This window comes from Podarcis melisellensis, assembly GCF_964234715.1.
Source record: "Podarcis melisellensis genome assembly, chromosome: 3".
NCBI classification, from domain to species: Eukaryota; Metazoa; Chordata; class Lepidosauria; order Squamata; family Lacertidae; genus Podarcis; species Podarcis melisellensis.
In genome coordinates this window covers 117,992,856-118,011,299 of record NC_138530.1, presented here as the reverse complement: position 1 = coordinate 118,011,299, position 18,444 = coordinate 117,992,856, and the positions used below count along the sequence as shown (strand labels likewise).

Sequence of the window (18,444 nt, the reverse complement as noted above, 5' to 3'; positions counted from 1 at the left end):
GCTCTCTACTTTTTCACTGAAAAGAACTTCTAATTGCTTTCAACAGCTATCAAGTTTAGAGGACTCTCCCACTGCTTGTAGTACGGTTTTCAGTTAATCTTGCCTTATGAGTTTGGGATTCATGTCTCATCTTGGAAGTCCAACAGGGGGAAAAGCTAATTGCCACTGTGATTATCACAGCAGCTCAACCTCTGATGATTTAGTTTAGTGCTAGGGCTGGGCAATCCTTTCTTTTCAACATTGTGATATATCAGTAGCTAACAGAGCCTAGGACTTGCCGATCAGAAGGTTGGCGGTTCGAATCCCCGCGACGGGGTGAGCTCCCGTTGCTTGGTCCCTGTTCCTGCCAACCTAACAGTTTGAAAGCACGTCAAAGTGCAAGTAGATAAATACTCTGTGCGCTGTTCTGGTTCACCAGAAGCTGCTTAGTTATGCTGGCCACATGACCCGGAAGCTGTACACCGGCTCCCTTGGCCAATAAAGCGAGATGAGCGCCGCAACCCCAGAGTCGGCCACGACTGGACCTAATGGTCAGGGTCCCTTTACCTTTACCTTAAATACCGGTAGATGCTGATATATTACTATGACTGGAATTTATCTTGGCTGCTTCTTCCCACCTTAGGGAAGTAAGAAGCAGCTGAGAAACATGGCCCACCCCTACACAGTGAGCAAGTTCCGATGCCTCTCGGGCTTATGTTTGATCCGAGGAGCATTGGGGCTTTGCTGAAATGCTCAGCTGGGGTTGGAAGAGGCCTCTCATCCCCCAACTGAATGAGCCAGAGGGGGGCTGGAAGCTCCGTTAACTGTACGGCTAAGGGGAGCGGCAACCGTGCACCCTTCAGTGGAGCAGTTTCATTGAGCCCCCAGCCTGCCTCCAGCTCATGTGAGCCCGGGGCAAATCAGAGGCTCCGTAAAACTCCTTGGCTGAGGCAAGGCAGCTGCGTGCTCCTCCGCCGAGCAGTTTAAAGAAGTGGAGGGAGGAACAGGCTGTCTTGTGCCTCGCCAATGCAACTTGTTTCTCCCTCTGTCGGTGTGAGGGCAGAGTGGGATGATGGCTTCACTCAGTGGTAGATCGCTGGTGAAACTGCTGCAGCTCCTGAGTCCCTCTGCTACCAGCGCCAGCTGGAGGGAGCCAAGAGCAGTGGTGGTTTCCCTTGTGATATACCACTGAGTGAAGCGGCCATCACAGTCTGTGCCTCATGCCAGTCCTGGGCAATGGCAGTACATCACCCAGGCCCATTTAGTGCAAAAGGCAGCCTGTGTGGATGTTGTTTTCTTGTTTTCTCTGGGAAGCTATGTGGGTGGGGGGAGGAAACAGATGTATGGCAGAATCCTAATAAATTAAAAAGTTGATTGTTCCTATTGGGTAATCAGCAAGAATACAAACCTTACTCCAAGTAAGTACTGTACTTAACTCTTTGAGCCAGGGATGAAAGTTGAGCACAGGAGGACTAAATAACAGTAATAAATGACAGTAATAAATACTACTACTACTACTACTACTACTACCAACATTCCAGCTGTTTTCCACTCAGTTTTCCCCAATACCTTATCAAGTCCTGGCCAAGCCTTCACCTATGTCTTTAAGGTGCAAGATCCCTTAGTTAGCAGAACCATATGCTGCAAAATTTTGCTAAGATGTACCATTTCAGATTAGAAGTAAGGAATAGCATGTTTGAATACTCTCTCATACAAAAAGCCTTCTGCATAAAGAACACTTACAAGTTAGGGACACAATTCCTTTTTTAAAATTCAGTTGTAGTGGGGACACGTTTTTCCTGCTGTCTAGTGATAGGCAGTTTTTGGTGATATCACAAATTTTACCTAAAATCCTTTAGTAAAGCTAAAATCCCCTAGGTTACCTCACATTTCCCTCAAATAATTGCTTTGCACAGGTAACTACTACAGAGTTATCAAAATTTTCCTAAGTAGGAGTCTGTGGCTTGGCTTTAGAAAAATAGGGGGTCCTCAGTAATTAGCTAATTGTGAAGCACTGATCTAGAAGGATTGGGGAAGGCAAAGTCTTGTTTCATTTGCATGGAGATTTGGATAAGATAAGAAACTGTAATGGGCTAGAGAGAGATGTAATTTCTTCCATGCAGAAGGGAAAAAATTGCTTTTCCTCACTTTCATACTGTTGCACAAGTCAGGGAAATCTCTTGACTTTTCCCAAAACTCCCAACTGCCACAGGTGTTGGTAGTGAGGACAAATGTAGACTAGACTAATTGGTCAGCCGGCATTTGTGGGCGCCTTACAAGTATAAGTATTACTGATTAAAAATGTAGCAGCAGCGGCAAATACATTGTAGTCATCTTTGTTTTTCTTCATGCCTTCTGGATAGGCTCTTTAGGACAGACTCTTGCATAAATATAAATAATAAATATTATATTCTTTTCAGGATTATCATGACCACATAGCTGAAATTTCAGCAAAGCTCGTAGCCATAATGGATAGCTTATTTGACAAGCTGCTCTCTAAGGTAAATATTTGTGGATAGAATCATGCTTCTTAACAAAGGTTTAAGTTCTTCAGCTCATATAGAATACTCAGTGGGTACATGGACAATACTTTCCTTGTTCAGGTGCTTATTGTTTCTTAGCAGTTCAGTATGCTTAGGTATTTTGACTACGTTAGCAAGGTATTTTTCTAATAATTTTCCGGTTTGAAATGTCTTATTTTTAGTATTGTTATTCGTAGCAGAGAATTATAGAGGATACCTCTAAGTTTTATCAGATAATTTCTCCAAGATGTCCCTTGCGCAGTATTTTGCTAACTTGTTACATTAGTAGTTCAATGGCAAATAAAAGAATAAATGTCCAGATATGGACCCCAAACTCATAAGGCAAGGTCAGGTGTGCTTCCCTTATACATGAAGTATCACATTCTTAAAAAAAGAAACCAGCTCCACCCCAAACCCAGACTCTGTGTGTGCAGAGGTGTACATGGGAGGTTCCCCAGCCCCTCCCATTGCATGCTGAGCTATATTGTATGTACATAAAGTAACTATATTGTGCATATCTTTATTGTGCATCGTATTTGCATTTGCAGAAAACGTACATACTGTTCTTTGGGGCAGTCTTTCTTAACAGCTGGGAAATAAGATATTTTATGGTAGTTGTCTGATCAGAATTTTAGCACATTACAAATCATCTGTATAGCAAATCATAGTTGAGGATGAGAAACTGAACCAGTCAGCAGAAAGATTATTACCCCTGATGAGACTAGGGTCTCAGGGTTGGATACATTAATTTAAAATACAATGTTAAAAATAGTTTAAAGCAATGTACTTGTGGTGAACCTGGCTCCAGAAACACAAAAATAGGGTGAAACTCTTAAGAAGATATTTATCAGGTGTCAAAGGCCAAGGTAAAGACGCCTGCCTTCAGCATTCACTGAAAACTATATGTTGAAGTTGCCAGACACAGCTTTGAGGAGAGAGTTCTACAAACTAGGGCCTGCCACAGAGAATGCCTTCTCCTGGGCCACCACCCCAAGTTTCTGTGGACAGCAGAACTACCAAGCAGGCATCCCCTGCTGATCTGAACACCTGAGAGGGTCTGCAGGGAAGGGGGTGGTCCTTCAGATATTTGGGGCCTGAATCATTTGGGCTTAAAATGCTAACATAAGCACCTTAGATTGGGCCCAGAAATGAACTGGCAACCCATGAATTTCCAGTGTTTTTAAAAGTAGCAGCCAGAAAACAACTTTAGTGACACATTCCCTGTCTTTGTTAACAGTATGAGGTGAAAGCACCTGTTCCTTCCACCTGCTTCAGGAATATTTGTAAACAGATGGCAAAGATGCATGAAGCAATATATGACCTTCTTCCTGAGGAGCAAACACAGGTGAACCGTGTTGAGTGGTGTGTTTATTTCTGCTGTAGGAGTGTCACGTATGCTCCCAATAGTTGAAGAGGCATCTGCAAATGAAGTCTACACTTGCTGATTGCTCATACAAGGAGGATCACATCTCATGTTATTTAAGATCTTGTCTTAAAATGCTATGCATAAGTAAATTATTCCTTATTTTATGTAACACATAAATAGTAAATATCCAAAATAGAGATCAGTATTGGAATAGCTTTACCTCATTTGAAATATGGCTGCAAGTAAAGCCTTTAATTATGGAGTCTTTTAATAGCCTTGGGGAAATGGTCCACTAGGTATTTCTGTGTTGTCATGCTGGGTTAGTTCCCCCTAGCATTCAAAGGCAGGAATGTACTCAGCTGTTAGGAACTTGTAACTAACTCGTTCCCAGAAGCGACCTCATTCTTGTCTTTTTGCCAGGTTAGAGAAGGAAGAAATTGTGGGAGATCTGCAGTCAACCCTAACAGTGCTAGTGGGTATAGAGTAGCATCAGTGATGGGAGAGATGTTCTTCTCTCCCTCTTTCTCATGTTGCACACCATGGAGGCAGACATGCCTCCACATAGCTCTCTCCCTCGTGTGTCTGAGGCTGCCTTTGCTGTATTTATCATCCCAAAAACAATTATCTTCATTTCTTAATGTTGCTACATGACTGTGACTTGATTAAGTAAAGCATTTTTAAACTAACTTCAGAGGGTGGTCTATTTCATTGAATAGGGTGGGGTAGAAGGGGACCAGTTGACTCAAGCAGCAGGAATGGAATTAAAAGGTTTAATAGCCCAATACTATGCTCCGGCGGGAAGGTAAACGGTGTTTCCGTGTGCGGCTCTGGCTCGCCAGAGCAGCGATGTCACGCTGGCCACGTGACCCGGAAGTGTCTCCGGACAGCGCTGGCCCCTGGCCTCTTAAGTGAGATGGGCGCACAACCCCAGAGTCTGTCAAGACTGGCCCGTATGGGCAGGGGTACCTTTACCTTTATGCTTCTTTAATCTGCTTGATGCCAGATTTAAACTCCGCTGCTGGGGCTCTTTATGCGCTAGTCCCATGTTTTTAAAAACAGGCACCAGTCATTTCCCTATTGTTTGTAACCCCCACACATGGGTCCTCTTACCAATACCCATCAGAAATTTACAGGATCCACACAAAGATGGAAGAGAGTTCCAGTTGCAAGCAGTGCCCAGTGGTATTGGCTTGCCAGCGACCCAGGGTAGTCTGCTGCCATCTGTGGGAATAGTGACTGAGGTTGCTTCTGGAAATGGGCTAGTTAGAAGTTCCTGAGAGGCAAGTATATTCCTGCTCTCGAGTGCTAGAGGGAGCCAAACCTATCGGGTCTAGTATGGCAGGATGGGAGAAGTAATGGACTCTTTTTATTTAAAACAAGTAACATATACTATTTAATTGTAGATATTCTCATCAATTTTACTTGTAAGTTTGTGTGTGCTTGGGCAAGGAGATTCCCATGAATCAGAAAATAAGTAAACCATTTCTTGGTACTTGTTTAAATATTATGGCCCCTACGTGAAAGCTACTGACAACCACATCTCCATGGCCACACCCCAAGTGGGACTGTAGCATCTATAAGTAGCTTCACACCACCACTATATATTATTAACCTTTGGCGCAGTCCATTCATGCAGAGTTGTTATGTGAGATGACATCATGAAAAAATATGCCATACTTAAGCATGGTTCCAGGGGAAAGTATGGAGAACTAGGGGATTGTGTTTTTTATAAAAACAAACAAAGATGCTGGAACCGTTATATATGAAGTGCTCATTATTTTCTGTGCTGGCGGAAGTGCACAGTGGCTCATAAATGCGAAGTTGGGTGAAACTGAGTACAACTCGCAACTTAAGTGCATTTAACTTGCACACATATGCTTGGCAATAAAATAAAAATAAGGGGGCAGAAAGGGGTCAGACATATGGGAAAAGAAGAGTTTGGCAATCCTACCCACCACTGAACCCAGTGTGTTTTGACTATACACAATTTTGGCTTTACGCGCTAGCCCCAGAACATAACCTCGACATAAGTTGAGTCTTCTGTATTCTTCATAGTCACTCCTCAAGAGAACAAAACCTTTCACCTTCTTACTATATATTCTAAAAAGGAACATCTTCTATATTGTTCTCTAGATGTTGTTTTTAAGAATTAATGCAAGCTACAAACTTCACTTGAAGAGGCAATTGGCCCACTTAAATGTAGTCAATGACGGAGGACCTCAAAATGGGTATGTTACACAAGGTTTTTTATATAGGAGTTCAAGGGTAAGGCTGCTAAATACAGTTTATCTCCTTTAAGCATTTATTTGATACTGCTGGATGGCTGTGCACAGAAAAGGGCCTAACACTATGGGAAAGAACACATGTGTTGAGATCCAGAATACAATAAACGTTTTGAGAAAGAGAATTCTAGCAAGAGAATATGGAATTTAATGGATGCATATTTGATGTAGTTATCTTATAGAAGTTATATTATTAAACACAAAACATAGTATTTTGTGATTTTGAACATCACAGCTCTTCAGGAATTAAAAACAGTTTTACTACTACCTTACACTAATAGTAGATGGTGATATTTTCTAACTGTATTAACTATACAGGGTGGCCCAAAAGTAGGTATACAGTTGAATCAATGAAATTCATCACAACAGATTATTTGGGTACACATAGATGACACACAACAAAGTTGCAGTTAAATTTCAGGCTGGCAGTTAGAAATAATAGTGGAGTCAGATAAAAGGATTATTGTGAATGCCGATGGCAAACTTGAGTCAAGTACAAAGAAAATGGATTCTAAAGCAGTATACCTACTTTTGGGCCACCGTGTATTTGTGTTGAAATGCAACACAAATACAGTACAAAGCAAAATACATCAGGCTTAGCACACAAGACCAAGTGCACACTTAGCTTGAAACAAGATCTAAAATTCTTGCCTATAGATCCAGCCCGTCTCCTCAATGTGTTTATTTCTGTTTCAGATTGGTTACAGCAGATGTAGCTTTTTACACTGGAAATCTCCAAGCTTTGAAAGGGCTTCAAACCCTAGACTTGAACATGGCTGAAATCTGGGAACAGAAGAGGTGATAGTCCAGCAGAGCAGAATTGCATCTTGGCATGGGATGGTTTCTTCTTTGTAGAAGATGAATTATTGGAACATAAAAGAGGAAGCTCCCTTGTGATGTGGTGAAAACCAGCTATGGGAATGACTTTGATAGTTCTTTTGCAAGAAAAGTGATCAGTTCTCTGTGCAATTTCTTCATTCTTTCTGGAACGAGGCTCAGGTTTCTTTGGACCAAATCCAAAAGAATATATAGCTGTAACACAGCTGTAGTTTTCTAGAGAGTGCTCTGTAAATCTTTATATTAAAAAGATGCTTTGCATTTCCTCTAGTGCAATGAAATTCACATGGTGTCTCACCTTTATTTAATGATGGTAGTTTGAAAATTCTTGCTGTTGAATTATAGAAAATGTTTTCAGTATAAAACTTTACTGTTAAATTATTTTTTTACAGATGTTTCTATAAAGTCTTATCTGCATAGATTTGGATTTGTTAGGGTGCATCCTGTTCCAAAGTATTTCTATAAATGATCTTCATACTCCCACCAGAAGATGACCTTTTAAATGTTTCCCAGCTCTTGAAAGTAAAGCCCTGCAACTTATTCTGAGTATAAGGGCATGTTAATAAGATAGCTTATCATAGCCAGTAAGCTTGTCAAACTATGGGGGCGGGGGGGCGGGGAGTGTGTTAATTTTTTGAACACTTCTTTTAAGAACCCCTTCCATGGACTTCTAATTTGCCAACTTTCATGTAGTTTATTTACTTCCTTTCCCACCTGCCCACTCTATTTAAAATGTTAAGTGTAGTTCTGACTACACACTTAAGTGCAGCAGATGATGAGGCATGACTAATTTATGAATACTTTTTCTAATGCTACCTTTCAGGCTGGTACCTGCCTCTCTTAAGTAATGAAGTGCCTGTGTATTTCACCTCACAGCATTTTTACCTAAACCCAGTGAGTGCCTACTCTTGTGATGATTATGTACAATGATAGTCTACCATGTTTGTGTGCCTGTGATTTCTTCAGACAGGCATGCCTATCTGTTAACATTAGCAGAAGTCGTTGTCAATCAAATAAAGTTGTAAAAATGAGCTGTTTAAGAGAGCAACTTCTTTAAGAATAGGATAAGCACAATGCCAGATTTTGTTAACAACAAAAAAAAAGGAAATTCAGACAGGGGGCTTGATGTTATTTATTTCCGTACCTTCCAGATGTGGAATTTGTTTCCACATTTGTAACAAGCAAAACATGATTTAATTCTAAGAACACAAAGTACACTGAGGTGGTGATATTTTCCCATATTTAGAAGTACATTTAGGATTTCTTAAGAAGTAATAGCTAAAAAGTAGGAGAAGCTAGAAGATGAGGGGTGACAGTAAAGGAGTAACATTCTAAGGTGTCTCTTCTTTGGGTAAACAGAGAGCAATAACTCCAGCTTGAGAGAAGGATAAAAGTGAGGTAACTGAGCAATGCTATCGTTGCTGTGATGGTACTATAGCTTGAAGGTATTAACTGTAGGAAGGAAGACAATGTTAACAGTTAAGTACTAGACATTTTAAACAGCTTATGTGCCATATTAATAAATCATCTAAGTGTTTTATCATGGGTGCCATTTATGCTTTATAAGGTGGTTGCACTTAATAGTTAACAGCATATTTCACAGCTTTTTCAGTTACAAGCCATTCAAAACTCATTGAACATCAGCATCTTAAAACATCTTACACAAGAGATGTCTGCCTTTTCTTAAGACAAACAATATTGCACTTTAGATTATATTAGCTGAATTATAGATTCATTTAAAGATCTGCATCTTAAATATTCTTTCAGTTAAGAAAGTACAGAAAAATTACTTAGAAATAATACTGTTGGTACAGTGAGTGGATAGCTAAGTATAGAGACCTTCTGTGTACAAATCTAATGCCTATGGGTTCTTCCACTTGTGAAACTAGGAAATATTATCCACATCTCTATTAGTTCACTTATTGGATCAGTGATCAAGGATCCGAAGATTTCCAGAGACTATCTTGTTCTCCAATACAGCTCCTGGTGGGATATCTATCCTGTCACCATGGTTTGCAATGATGATGACGGTTCCCTACATAATAAAAGAAAAAAGGGGAAAAATTCAGATACTTTTTTTTTTACTAAGGAAGAGTGTTCTGCTTGGACTTGAACTCTTTAATTAGATTTTCTTAACTCAGCTTTGGGTAACTGTTTTGAATTAATTCTAATACATTTCATACAGTGATTCATGCCAAACTTGTATGGCTGGTATAAAAAAAATACATCGTAAATATTTAGCTACAGAAATTTGTAAAACTTAGTTTACATACATTATGCAACTTAGTCATATTTAATACCTCTGCATACAAATAATTTCAGGCCCCATTTCTTTTGAAGACTAGCAAAGCGGTACCGAAGGTATTTCTATTTTGTCACTCCAAGCAGCAAATAAGGATAAATTCCACCATATTAATCTGAGATATATCAATCCTTAGAATCCTGTGTACAGCTCTGGGCACACCTCAAAAAGGTACAGAAAGGCAACTTCCAGTTCAAACCTATCCCTTTTACTGAGAAGTCTCATTAGTCAATGGGACTTTACTTCCCACTATGTGGATATAGGTAGTGTTAACAAAAATCAAAGGCTTGGAGGAATGCCTAAAGTACTTGTGCTTTTTTATTTGAAGAAGACTTTGGGAGATAAAAATTATGAATGACTACAGATCACAAACAGAAACACATAAACAGAGATGTAAAATATGCTAGAACTTAGAAGTTGGCAGCAAGTTCAGGACTGACAAGGAAAGGCTTCAAATAATGCACAATTAATTTTTGAAATCAAAACTGATTAAAAGCTCACAGTGTTAACTCAGGTCAGTTCACCTGAGGTCAAACTGAGAAGGTATCAAGACTATTAAGCAATGGCAACCTAATGAAATGTCCATGTTTCAAGGCAGTATATGTGGCACCTTGCAATTAGCAATCAAAAACTTTTTAAAAACTAAATATTCGGTTCCTGGCATGGGATACTTTTGCCCCTAGCTGTGGTTCCAGTCCAGATAGAAAGCAAAGGGCACTCCATCTACAGTGGTACCTCGGGTTACACACGCTTCAGATTACACACTCCGCTAACCTAGAAATAGTGCTTCAGGTTAAGAACTTTGCTTCAGGATAAGAACAGAAATCATGCGGCGGTGGCAGTATGGCGGCAGCAGGAGATCCCATTAGCTAAAGTGATGCTTCAGGTTAAGAACAGTTTCAGGTAAAGTACGGACCTCCAGAACAAATTAAGTACTTAACCCGTGGTACCACTGTACATAGGAAGAAAAGCTTCTGTTACCACCAATGGGAACTTTTCTTCCAGTGCCAATAGCAGGCATGAGAGACACAATCTGAAATGAGACCACAGCTGGAGCATATGGTCAAAGCCCCCCATGCCAGAGTCCCAATCCAGATCAGGCCACTTTTACAACTTTTAAAAAGCCATCCACACTATTTCTAATTAAATGAGTGGTCCCTGGTTGAGTTTGGCCATTAGAGATGCCACATGTCATTTCTCTTACAGAGATTTATCACTATATTTTCAGATGTAGTGTGATGTAGTATTTTGGGTACACACACTGGGAAACAAATGGTTTTCAATAAATTTCTCGAAGGCAAATATATACTTTCTTTCACATATTACATGTTCTACATCCAATGAAAAGATGAATATTTGTATATTTAATCTTAAGGGAGGTTGACAGATCAACAATTTCTACATGTTATCAAAACACAAAGGCAATTTGTATACAGAAAATTGTATGACCTACCTTTAATGCAACATTTTTGCCAAATGTGACATCGCCTGAAACAGTCAGATGATCCAGTTCTAGCATATCTGGTATACTTTCAAACCTCTTCAGGTAATCTTGAACCTTTTCAAAAAGCAGACGTTAAAGAGTGATGCCCCAGGTCCCCATATATGTGTCATCATGAAAGATTTGTCTGGGAATTATTTGAAATATAAACAACTACATGGCCTATCTAGAACTATGCTCATTTAGTTGTTTATCATGGAATTTTATAACTTTCTTTTTTTCCTCACCCCTTTAACTAAAGACAGTTATTATTTTCCTATAGTTTCATGCAAAATGAAAGTGATTAATGGACAGGGAATTGCAGTCATGGGGGCAGCAGTCCTTTTCTAAATTCATCTAAGTTTAAAGGTTTCTGGTAGGCATCATTGTTATCCCTCTGGAAATAAAGGTAGGCTACTCATAGGCTTTAAGAGATGATTACTTGAAAAAGCTGGAGTTGCAATGTTCACACCCAGGATAGAGCAAATGGGAGCTTGCTCATGCCAATTTGATGGATCAACACACCTGACTTGGATCTGGGTTAAGAATGGAAAACTGAACTGAACAAATGAGATTGTGTAAGCATCCACTATCAAATATGCCATTGTCATAGGAGAATATTTATAAGAGTTCTGACGACAAAAGCAGTTTAAAAATAATGTGAAAACAAGGCACATCAACCTGCTTCAATTTGCCCTTGAATACCTACCATAGTAGGTTTTCTGGTCAAATGCTGATGGGAAGGAAGTCAAGAATATCAGCTGTTGCCCGAGGGATTTTCTAGTAAGGGTCGAGATTTTCCAGTTTCAAGATTTTCAAACAAATCCACAAACCAATTGAACTGTGCCACTTTCATTTAAGTACATCTAGTTCTGCTGAAGTAAACTGAGCCTAGTATTCCCAATTTGAGCTACTCTGCCAGCAACAGTGGTAAAGACATCAGATAACACAGAGCTACTCTACGGCACGCCATCTAGAGAAGGCAGATCTGGCTAAAACAAACCACACAGCTTAGATAAAAAGAATGGCTTTTTAAATCAAACCTCTCAATTAGAAAGAGACTCAACACATTTTCTTTGTTTCCTATTATCTAAGATATATAAGCTTTTGGGGTGGGAAACAAAAGACGAACAGGTGAAACCAGTGATGATACACTAGGCAAGGGATTTTAGTTATAATACAGAAATGGAAGCATGGGAAAGGTTATGAAATATGGATCTGAAATTTACAGCATGTTATACATTCAAATAAAATTATATGAAAATGATGTACAGATAGTACTTAACACCCAGTAAATCAGCAAGAATGTATAAGTCAAAATTAGACACATGCTGGAAATGTAAATAGGAAAAGGGCACATTCTATCATAGATGGTGTTCTTGTAAGATAGTATAAGACTTCTGGGAAATTATTTATAATGAATTGAAAAAAATGTTGAAGGTAACTTCTATTAAAAAACCAGAAGCCTTTCTTTAAGGGATACTAGGGCAGGATATACTGTAAGACCAAGTAAAATGGCTTATGTATGCAACCACAGCCGCTAGGATGCTCTTTGCACAGAGACGAAAAGAGGACACTGTCCCAACAAAGGAAGAATGGCAAGCAAAGTTAAATAAAGAATGGCAAAATTTATGGGAAGAGTAAGAAATCAAGAAGAAAGAATGGGGGAGATATGTGGGTCATCTTAAAAAATACTGTAAACAAGCACACCAGCAGGATTAATTTAAAATCAAGCAATTAAAAGGTGACTTTGGGAGAAATATAGAGAGAAACAAAAGGAATTAAGGAGGAGATGCAGTTTTGAAAATGTTTTTACAAGAAACCAAGGGAGGGGAAGAAGGAAGTCAAAACAGGTAGGTATGTAAATGTAATTGATTATTATTATTGTTAAATTGAAAAATGAAAATAATTTAAAAATAAAATAAAACCACATAGCTTGGTCCACCACTACATGCAAAGATGGGTCAATGTTTTACTGCCAAGCTATAAACAATTAAAAGGAGCTATTCTACAAGCTAGAGTGTGCCTAGCCCTAGGCAAATAATAAGTCGTCTCCTGGCACTAAAAAACCATCCAGTTAGGCATCAGATAAGCATGTATGTGAAGAGGATATGCTACACAGAAATGCAAGTCACCACCATCAAGAAGGTCCTCTCTTCATCAGATTAAAGGACCTATTGGTAGCAGTGGGCTCACCGGGGGAGATAGAAGGGTTCAAGCAAGCAATGGTAGATACTAGTTGTTCGGGTTGCCATCCACCAAGCCATTTAGTGCTTTATAAGTAATACCTAACACTTTCAACTGTACCTGAAAACAGACATGCAAAACTGTGCCTATTTAAATACTGATAAGATATACTCTATACAGCTGGTCACAATTACTAACTTAGCAGCTGTGTTTTGCAATAAATTGGAATCGCTGGGAAATATTCAAAAGGCAGTTCTCTATAAAACAAATACTAGCAACCCATTCTAGAAGCGATCAGAGCATGGATAATTGTCCCGGGCTCTCTCTGGGAGGAATCTCAGCTGTGCTTCATTCTTAGCTGGTGAAAGGCACTGCATGCCACAGATGCCGCTTGGACCTCTAGTGATGATGATGGATCTATCAGGACTCCCAGACTCTAGAATTAGTCCTTTTGGGGATTGAAGCCCTATCTTGCTGACCCTTTTGGGGATTGAAGCCCTATCTTGCGGACCCACCTACCAATGGAATCTGTCTTATTTAGATTGAACTCCAGGTTTCTGTGTCTCATCCAATCAGTTACTGATCCCAAACACTAATTCACCAAGTCTTACTGAATTCAGTAATTCAGTAAGTCTACTGGTTAACCTGACTCCAGTGAAATAGAGTAGAATTGATTGTCATTAGCATAGTGAAGGCACCTCACTCCAAATTTCCAGTTCACTGAATTTACTCTTAGGGCAGCATTCAGGAACGCAACTAGATTGGCTTCTATGTGAAGCCATGTGAAGGAGCTTGATAAAACTGTTTACCCATCATCTGCATTTAACATTTTTCTTGTTCCTCTCATTTAAGAGCTGTGCTTACCTTGGTGAAAGAGCTTCCCAGTTTGACCAGTGGCACAGTAGGGAATTCCCTTTTCTCACTCATTGTTAAAGATCCAGCATTAAGGCTATATAGATTGGACATCACAAGTAGAAGATCGGACGTGGTCTTGACAGGCAGAAACCTGCTACGGGGTACATTTATTCCCAGAGAATTCTCAAAACTTTTAATGGCAGCACCAACAGCAGTCTCCAGTTGAATAACATTTAAACCACCATCTAATGTCTGGAAGAAAAAGCTTCATCAGTTAAGTAACTGTTCAAGAACGTTAACTGAATTGGTAACAATGATGATGATGATTAAAGTTTTTGTTATTTCTTTAAATATCACAGAGTGGTTTACAATACCACAGCATACCACAGCAACAAACAAAAACAATACCCCCCCCCCAGTTTAAAAGGCCAGGCTGTTTAATTAGCCAAAGTCCTGGGAGAAGCTTTCACCTGGCTCCTAAAGATATATAACTAATAGTCGCTCCATCCAAACTATAGCTCAAAGGTGTACGTTTTGTCCGAGTGCACCACATTTTCAAACCACAAGAAGTATAAATAAGGGGAGGAAGAGATCCCTAGCACTTCATTCTAATACCTCTTGTTAAGGGTTATTTGGTCCCCTAAATAGCCTGACATGAAGGACTTGGCTGGTAATAAAAAGCATAATCCCTTTTAATTTGTGTACTGCCTTTCTATACTGCTGGGCACACGGCGGTTTACAAGCTGAAGGAACAACAAAGTTTACACATCTTATAACAATACAATACAAATAAGTCACAATAACAATATAAGTTAGTCCATTTATTTATTTACATTAATTGCCAGTTCTTGATCCTTAAAACCAAAATCAATACATAATAATTACATTATATTTTCCAATTTAATATCCAAAGCTTTTTATATCCAAAACTTCTGAAGAAGTGATAAAGAGAAGTATAAATACTTTCTGAAATACTTCTCCCACTACTTAATCCAAAAGGATATATTTTGGATCAGGCTTCCAATATTTCCTAAACTTGGCACAAAGTTTTCAAGATTGGCATTTTTACCCTCTCTTTTCAATTTTGTCCCTTCAGTTTCTGACCTTTTCAGATTCTTACCTTTGGATTGACAATAATTTCCATATCAATAGCATTTTGCTCCTGTAGCCGTTTAATTGCAGAGAGTGAAATCCATAGGTTGTTTGTGTTGAATATTTTGAATTTTGAAACAGACTTGAATTCATCTACATGTGGTTTTGGCACCTGAGCTATTTCCACTAGTCTCAGTTTGTTCTCATATTGTGTGAGCGTACCACCCTGGAAAAACAGAGCAAATCTAAGTGAAATGGAATTTTATGTGGGCACAAGGAAACATAAAAAAACTAATTTACCTTGCTAAAACTAACTGTGACCTGCTTGCCTTTGGTTTCTAGCTTAAATTAGACAAGTGGCAGCATTCAGCTAGAATGTTTTCACCAGTTCCATGCCACCTATTACACAGTTGGACATACCAAGAGTTTTCTACTTGTTTATTAAAATAGCCATTTAATAGTGGTTTTTCTATTGTGACTTTGTTGACAGAAAGATGGTTCAATGAAGTTATAGTTTAAGGTAACCTATAACTTAAAGTATAAATAATGGATCTTGTTTTTGCTTGCATTTTAATTGTTTTGAAATTGTTAAGTGTCTTGACACAGCCAAAGGAGACAAATTCTAGAAAGAAATTAAAATAGGCAGGTCATAAATAGAAAAAAGTTAGGGTCTATCCCCCGTTAGAATACTACTTGCTTTCATTCTGCAAGCAAATCTTGGGATCACAACAAATCTTGGGATCAGATTCAGGATAGGCTAGTGGGGAAGTAACACTTCTATGGGTCCAGTTTGTTTTATCAATTATTACATTCTCCAATCATTTCAGCCCTTGGTATGTGACTTACAATGACAGAGACACAGTTCTGAAATACGTATTTGTATTTACCTTAACATCTGCCCTCGTTTTATTGGTGACCTCCATGACAAATTCACACCGTTTTCCATTTGGCGAATTCATGAGGTGGTTAAGGATGTAGAGATCAACAGTGGCACCAAGGTTATCTATGTTGGACACAAAAATATACTCCTTTCCCTCACCAATAAAATTATCTAGCAATCCAGAATTGTAGAAACTTGCATAGATGTCCCCATGGCCTGGGGGGTACCATGCCTCCGTATTCTCTCCTGAATAGGACACATCTTTTGCTACTGGTAGTAAAGACTCTTTATTAATCCGTGGGTACCTGTAAAAGAAAATACCCTTTAAGACACCAACATGGGCTGGAGAGCAGTTGAAGTATGGAAGGGAGATAATGGACAGTTTTACAAAATATTTATGACCTACAAGGGAACTTGGGGTAGCAGAGGATAGAGGGGCCACTGCCAGCTCAGCCACTTTGCAGCAGCCACTATATCAGGCTACAGCAGAAGAAAGAAGGAATGTAGTGCAATTACACACACACACACACACACACACACACACACAGTGGAACCTCAGTTTTCAAACGTAATGCATTCTAGAAGTCCATTCGACTTCTGAAACATTCAAAAACCGAGGATCAAAGGGCTGTCAGCAAGTCCAATGTGGAAAATTGAGTTGTTCAACTTCCAAGGCGCATTCAAAAACAGAAGCATTCACTTCTGGGTTTTTGGCGTTCAGCTTCTGAAACATTTGGCAAACTGTCTTCAGAGGTAGCCCTATGTATAACACATCACAGTAATCTACCCTGAGGTTACCAGAGCATAAACAACAGTAGTTAGGCTATCCCTGTCCAGACAGGGGCGTAGCTGAGCCACCAGTGGAAACTGATTGAAGGCACTCCACGCCACTGAGAACACTTGAGCCCCAAGTGACAGCAAAGAATCCAGGAGTACCCCCAAGCTATGAACCTGCTCCTTCAGAGGATTGTCTAGGGAACAACACACTAACAGGGTCTCAGTCTTATCTGGATTGAGCTTCACTTTGTTGGCTCTCATCCAGTCCATTATCAAGGCAAGACACCAGTCCAGCACTTCCATTGCCTCACCTGCAGATGTAAAGGAGAAGTAGAGCTGAGTGTCATCAGCATATTGCTGACAACATGCTCCCAACTTCTGGATGGCCCCACCCAGCGATTTCATGTAGATGTTGAACAGCACAGGGGATAGGATTGAGCCCTGCAGAACTCCACATGGCTGAAAAGCACTCCCCAAGTGACACCCTCTGGGAACAACAATCCAAGTAGGACTGGAACCACCAGAAACCACCCACCTCTTACTCAGACAGTTGCTCCAGAAGGGTACCATAGTCGATGGTATCAAAAGCCACTGAGAGGTTGAGGAGAATTAACAGGGACACATTTCCTCTGTCTCTCTCCCGACAGAGGTCATCATACAGGGCGACCAAAGCGGTTTCTGTGCCAAAACGGGGTCTAAACCCTAATTCTGTCAGCACAGCTGTAGACATACATACATAATTTCATTTGTATGCCGCCTTTTTTAAACCATGCTCAATGCAGCTTACAATATGCAGGAAAAAATAATTACAAACATAACAAAAGTAGGAATAAACAATAAATCAAAAATCACACAACCAAATTAAAACAATTTCCACATGAACATATAAAATTAATATACAAAATTAATGTCCCCCACATACAAAAATCCCTAAAAAACAAAACCCCAAAATACTCTTTTTGCTCCTCCTCTCATCTAATTCTTTCACCCCAGCTGGTCAATAGAAGAACTTTTAACCAAGAAGTTAAGAAGTTGTATCTGAGTTAGCTTATTTCCTCCTCTCTTCCAATTCTTTTTTCTTTTATTTTTGCACTTTTAGATTGCAAGCCTAAGGGCTGAGATATGTTTGTAGTGACTTATAAGCTGTTCTGAAAGCTTTTTCTTTCTTTCTTTTTTCTTGCTGAAAAGTGGGTTTTTAAATTCTTTAAATAAATTAATTAAATTAACTCCAAACATCAGCTACAACTTAGTTATACTACATGTGGCTATGACTTTCTGCTCACAGAAAAAGTGTGTATTTCTGAATTTGATGCCCTTTAATCTCAAAGGACAATTTAAAATCAACATATGGGGGGGGGGGGGCAAGGGCTGCTTAAAAATGCCTCTAACACTGTAGAGGGATTAACACTTTTCAAGCTGCATAGTGAAAAGTGATGCGAGTTCCCACAACATTGCAAGAATACAGGGCAAGAGGCAAGAGAAGAGAATGACCTCAAGCAGTTGTTTCAAATTGCCCAAATGGAAGTAAATTGGGAGGGGTTAAGATATAATGGATATACAGAATATGCCTTTCTTGCATCTAGTCATGTAGCTTTTATGACCTAAAAGCAAGTGCTGTCAATACCTGCTTTGATTGAAGGTGTAGATTTTCACACGGCTGTGGCTGTACTTTTGCAAGATTTTTTTTGTGTCTTCATCAGTGTTGAATGAGTTCATTAGAACCAGAGGAACATCTGTATTGTAGGTTTTATTTAGATGCTGTAAAGAAATAAAAACATTTGGAAAGGACTACTGGATTATTATATTAATTTTGCCATCTTAAAATAACTCTCTGTATCATCCTTTACTCAAGGACAATGATCAAAGAATACATTCTTAGGTCCAA

At 39.4% G+C, this 18,444-nt stretch overlaps 2 protein-coding genes and 1 long non-coding RNA gene across 6 annotated transcripts in view; 1 reads left to right on the top strand and 2 right to left on the bottom strand.

The window, feature by feature from the left end:
• Positions 1 to 8,017, top strand: part of VPS54 (VPS54 subunit of GARP complex) — a 44,377-nt gene extending 36,360 nt beyond the window's left edge. For all 3 annotated transcript variants that reach the window (XM_081906104.1, XM_081906105.1, XM_081906106.1), the window contains exons 20-23: positions 2,400 to 2,480; positions 3,739 to 3,846; positions 6,001 to 6,095; positions 6,846 to 8,017. In XM_081906104.1, coding sequence (XP_081762230.1) covers positions 2,400 to 2,480; positions 3,739 to 3,846; positions 6,001 to 6,095; positions 6,846 to 6,951 — 390 coding nt within the window. In that variant the 3' untranslated portion in view covers positions 6,952 to 8,017. The remainder of the gene's footprint in view (positions 1 to 2,399; positions 2,481 to 3,738; positions 3,847 to 6,000; positions 6,096 to 6,845) is intronic.
• Positions 8,018 to 8,100: 83 nt separating this feature from the next.
• UGP2 (UDP-glucose pyrophosphorylase 2) overlaps positions 8,101 to 18,444 on the bottom strand; it is a 35,927-nt gene continuing 25,583 nt past the window's right edge. For both annotated transcript variants that reach the window (XM_081906335.1, XM_081906334.1), the window contains exons 5-10: positions 18,184 to 18,317; positions 15,790 to 16,087; positions 14,931 to 15,128; positions 13,820 to 14,062; positions 10,742 to 10,846; positions 8,101 to 9,021 (exon numbers count right to left, since the gene is read on the bottom strand). In XM_081906335.1, the coding sequence (XP_081762461.1) occupies positions 8,914 to 9,021; positions 10,742 to 10,846; positions 13,820 to 14,062; positions 14,931 to 15,128; positions 15,790 to 16,087; positions 18,184 to 18,317 (1,086 nt within the window). In that variant the 3' untranslated portion in view covers positions 8,101 to 8,913. The remainder of the gene's footprint in view (positions 9,022 to 10,741; positions 10,847 to 13,819; positions 14,063 to 14,930; positions 15,129 to 15,789; positions 16,088 to 18,183; positions 18,318 to 18,444) is intronic.
• On the bottom strand, positions 11,112 to 13,813 carry LOC309367410. Its single transcript, XR_014167146.1, has 2 exons — positions 13,435 to 13,813; positions 11,112 to 13,403 (listed from the first exon to the last, which is right to left on the bottom strand). It is a non-coding gene; the product is annotated as an uncharacterized lncRNA (long non-coding RNA).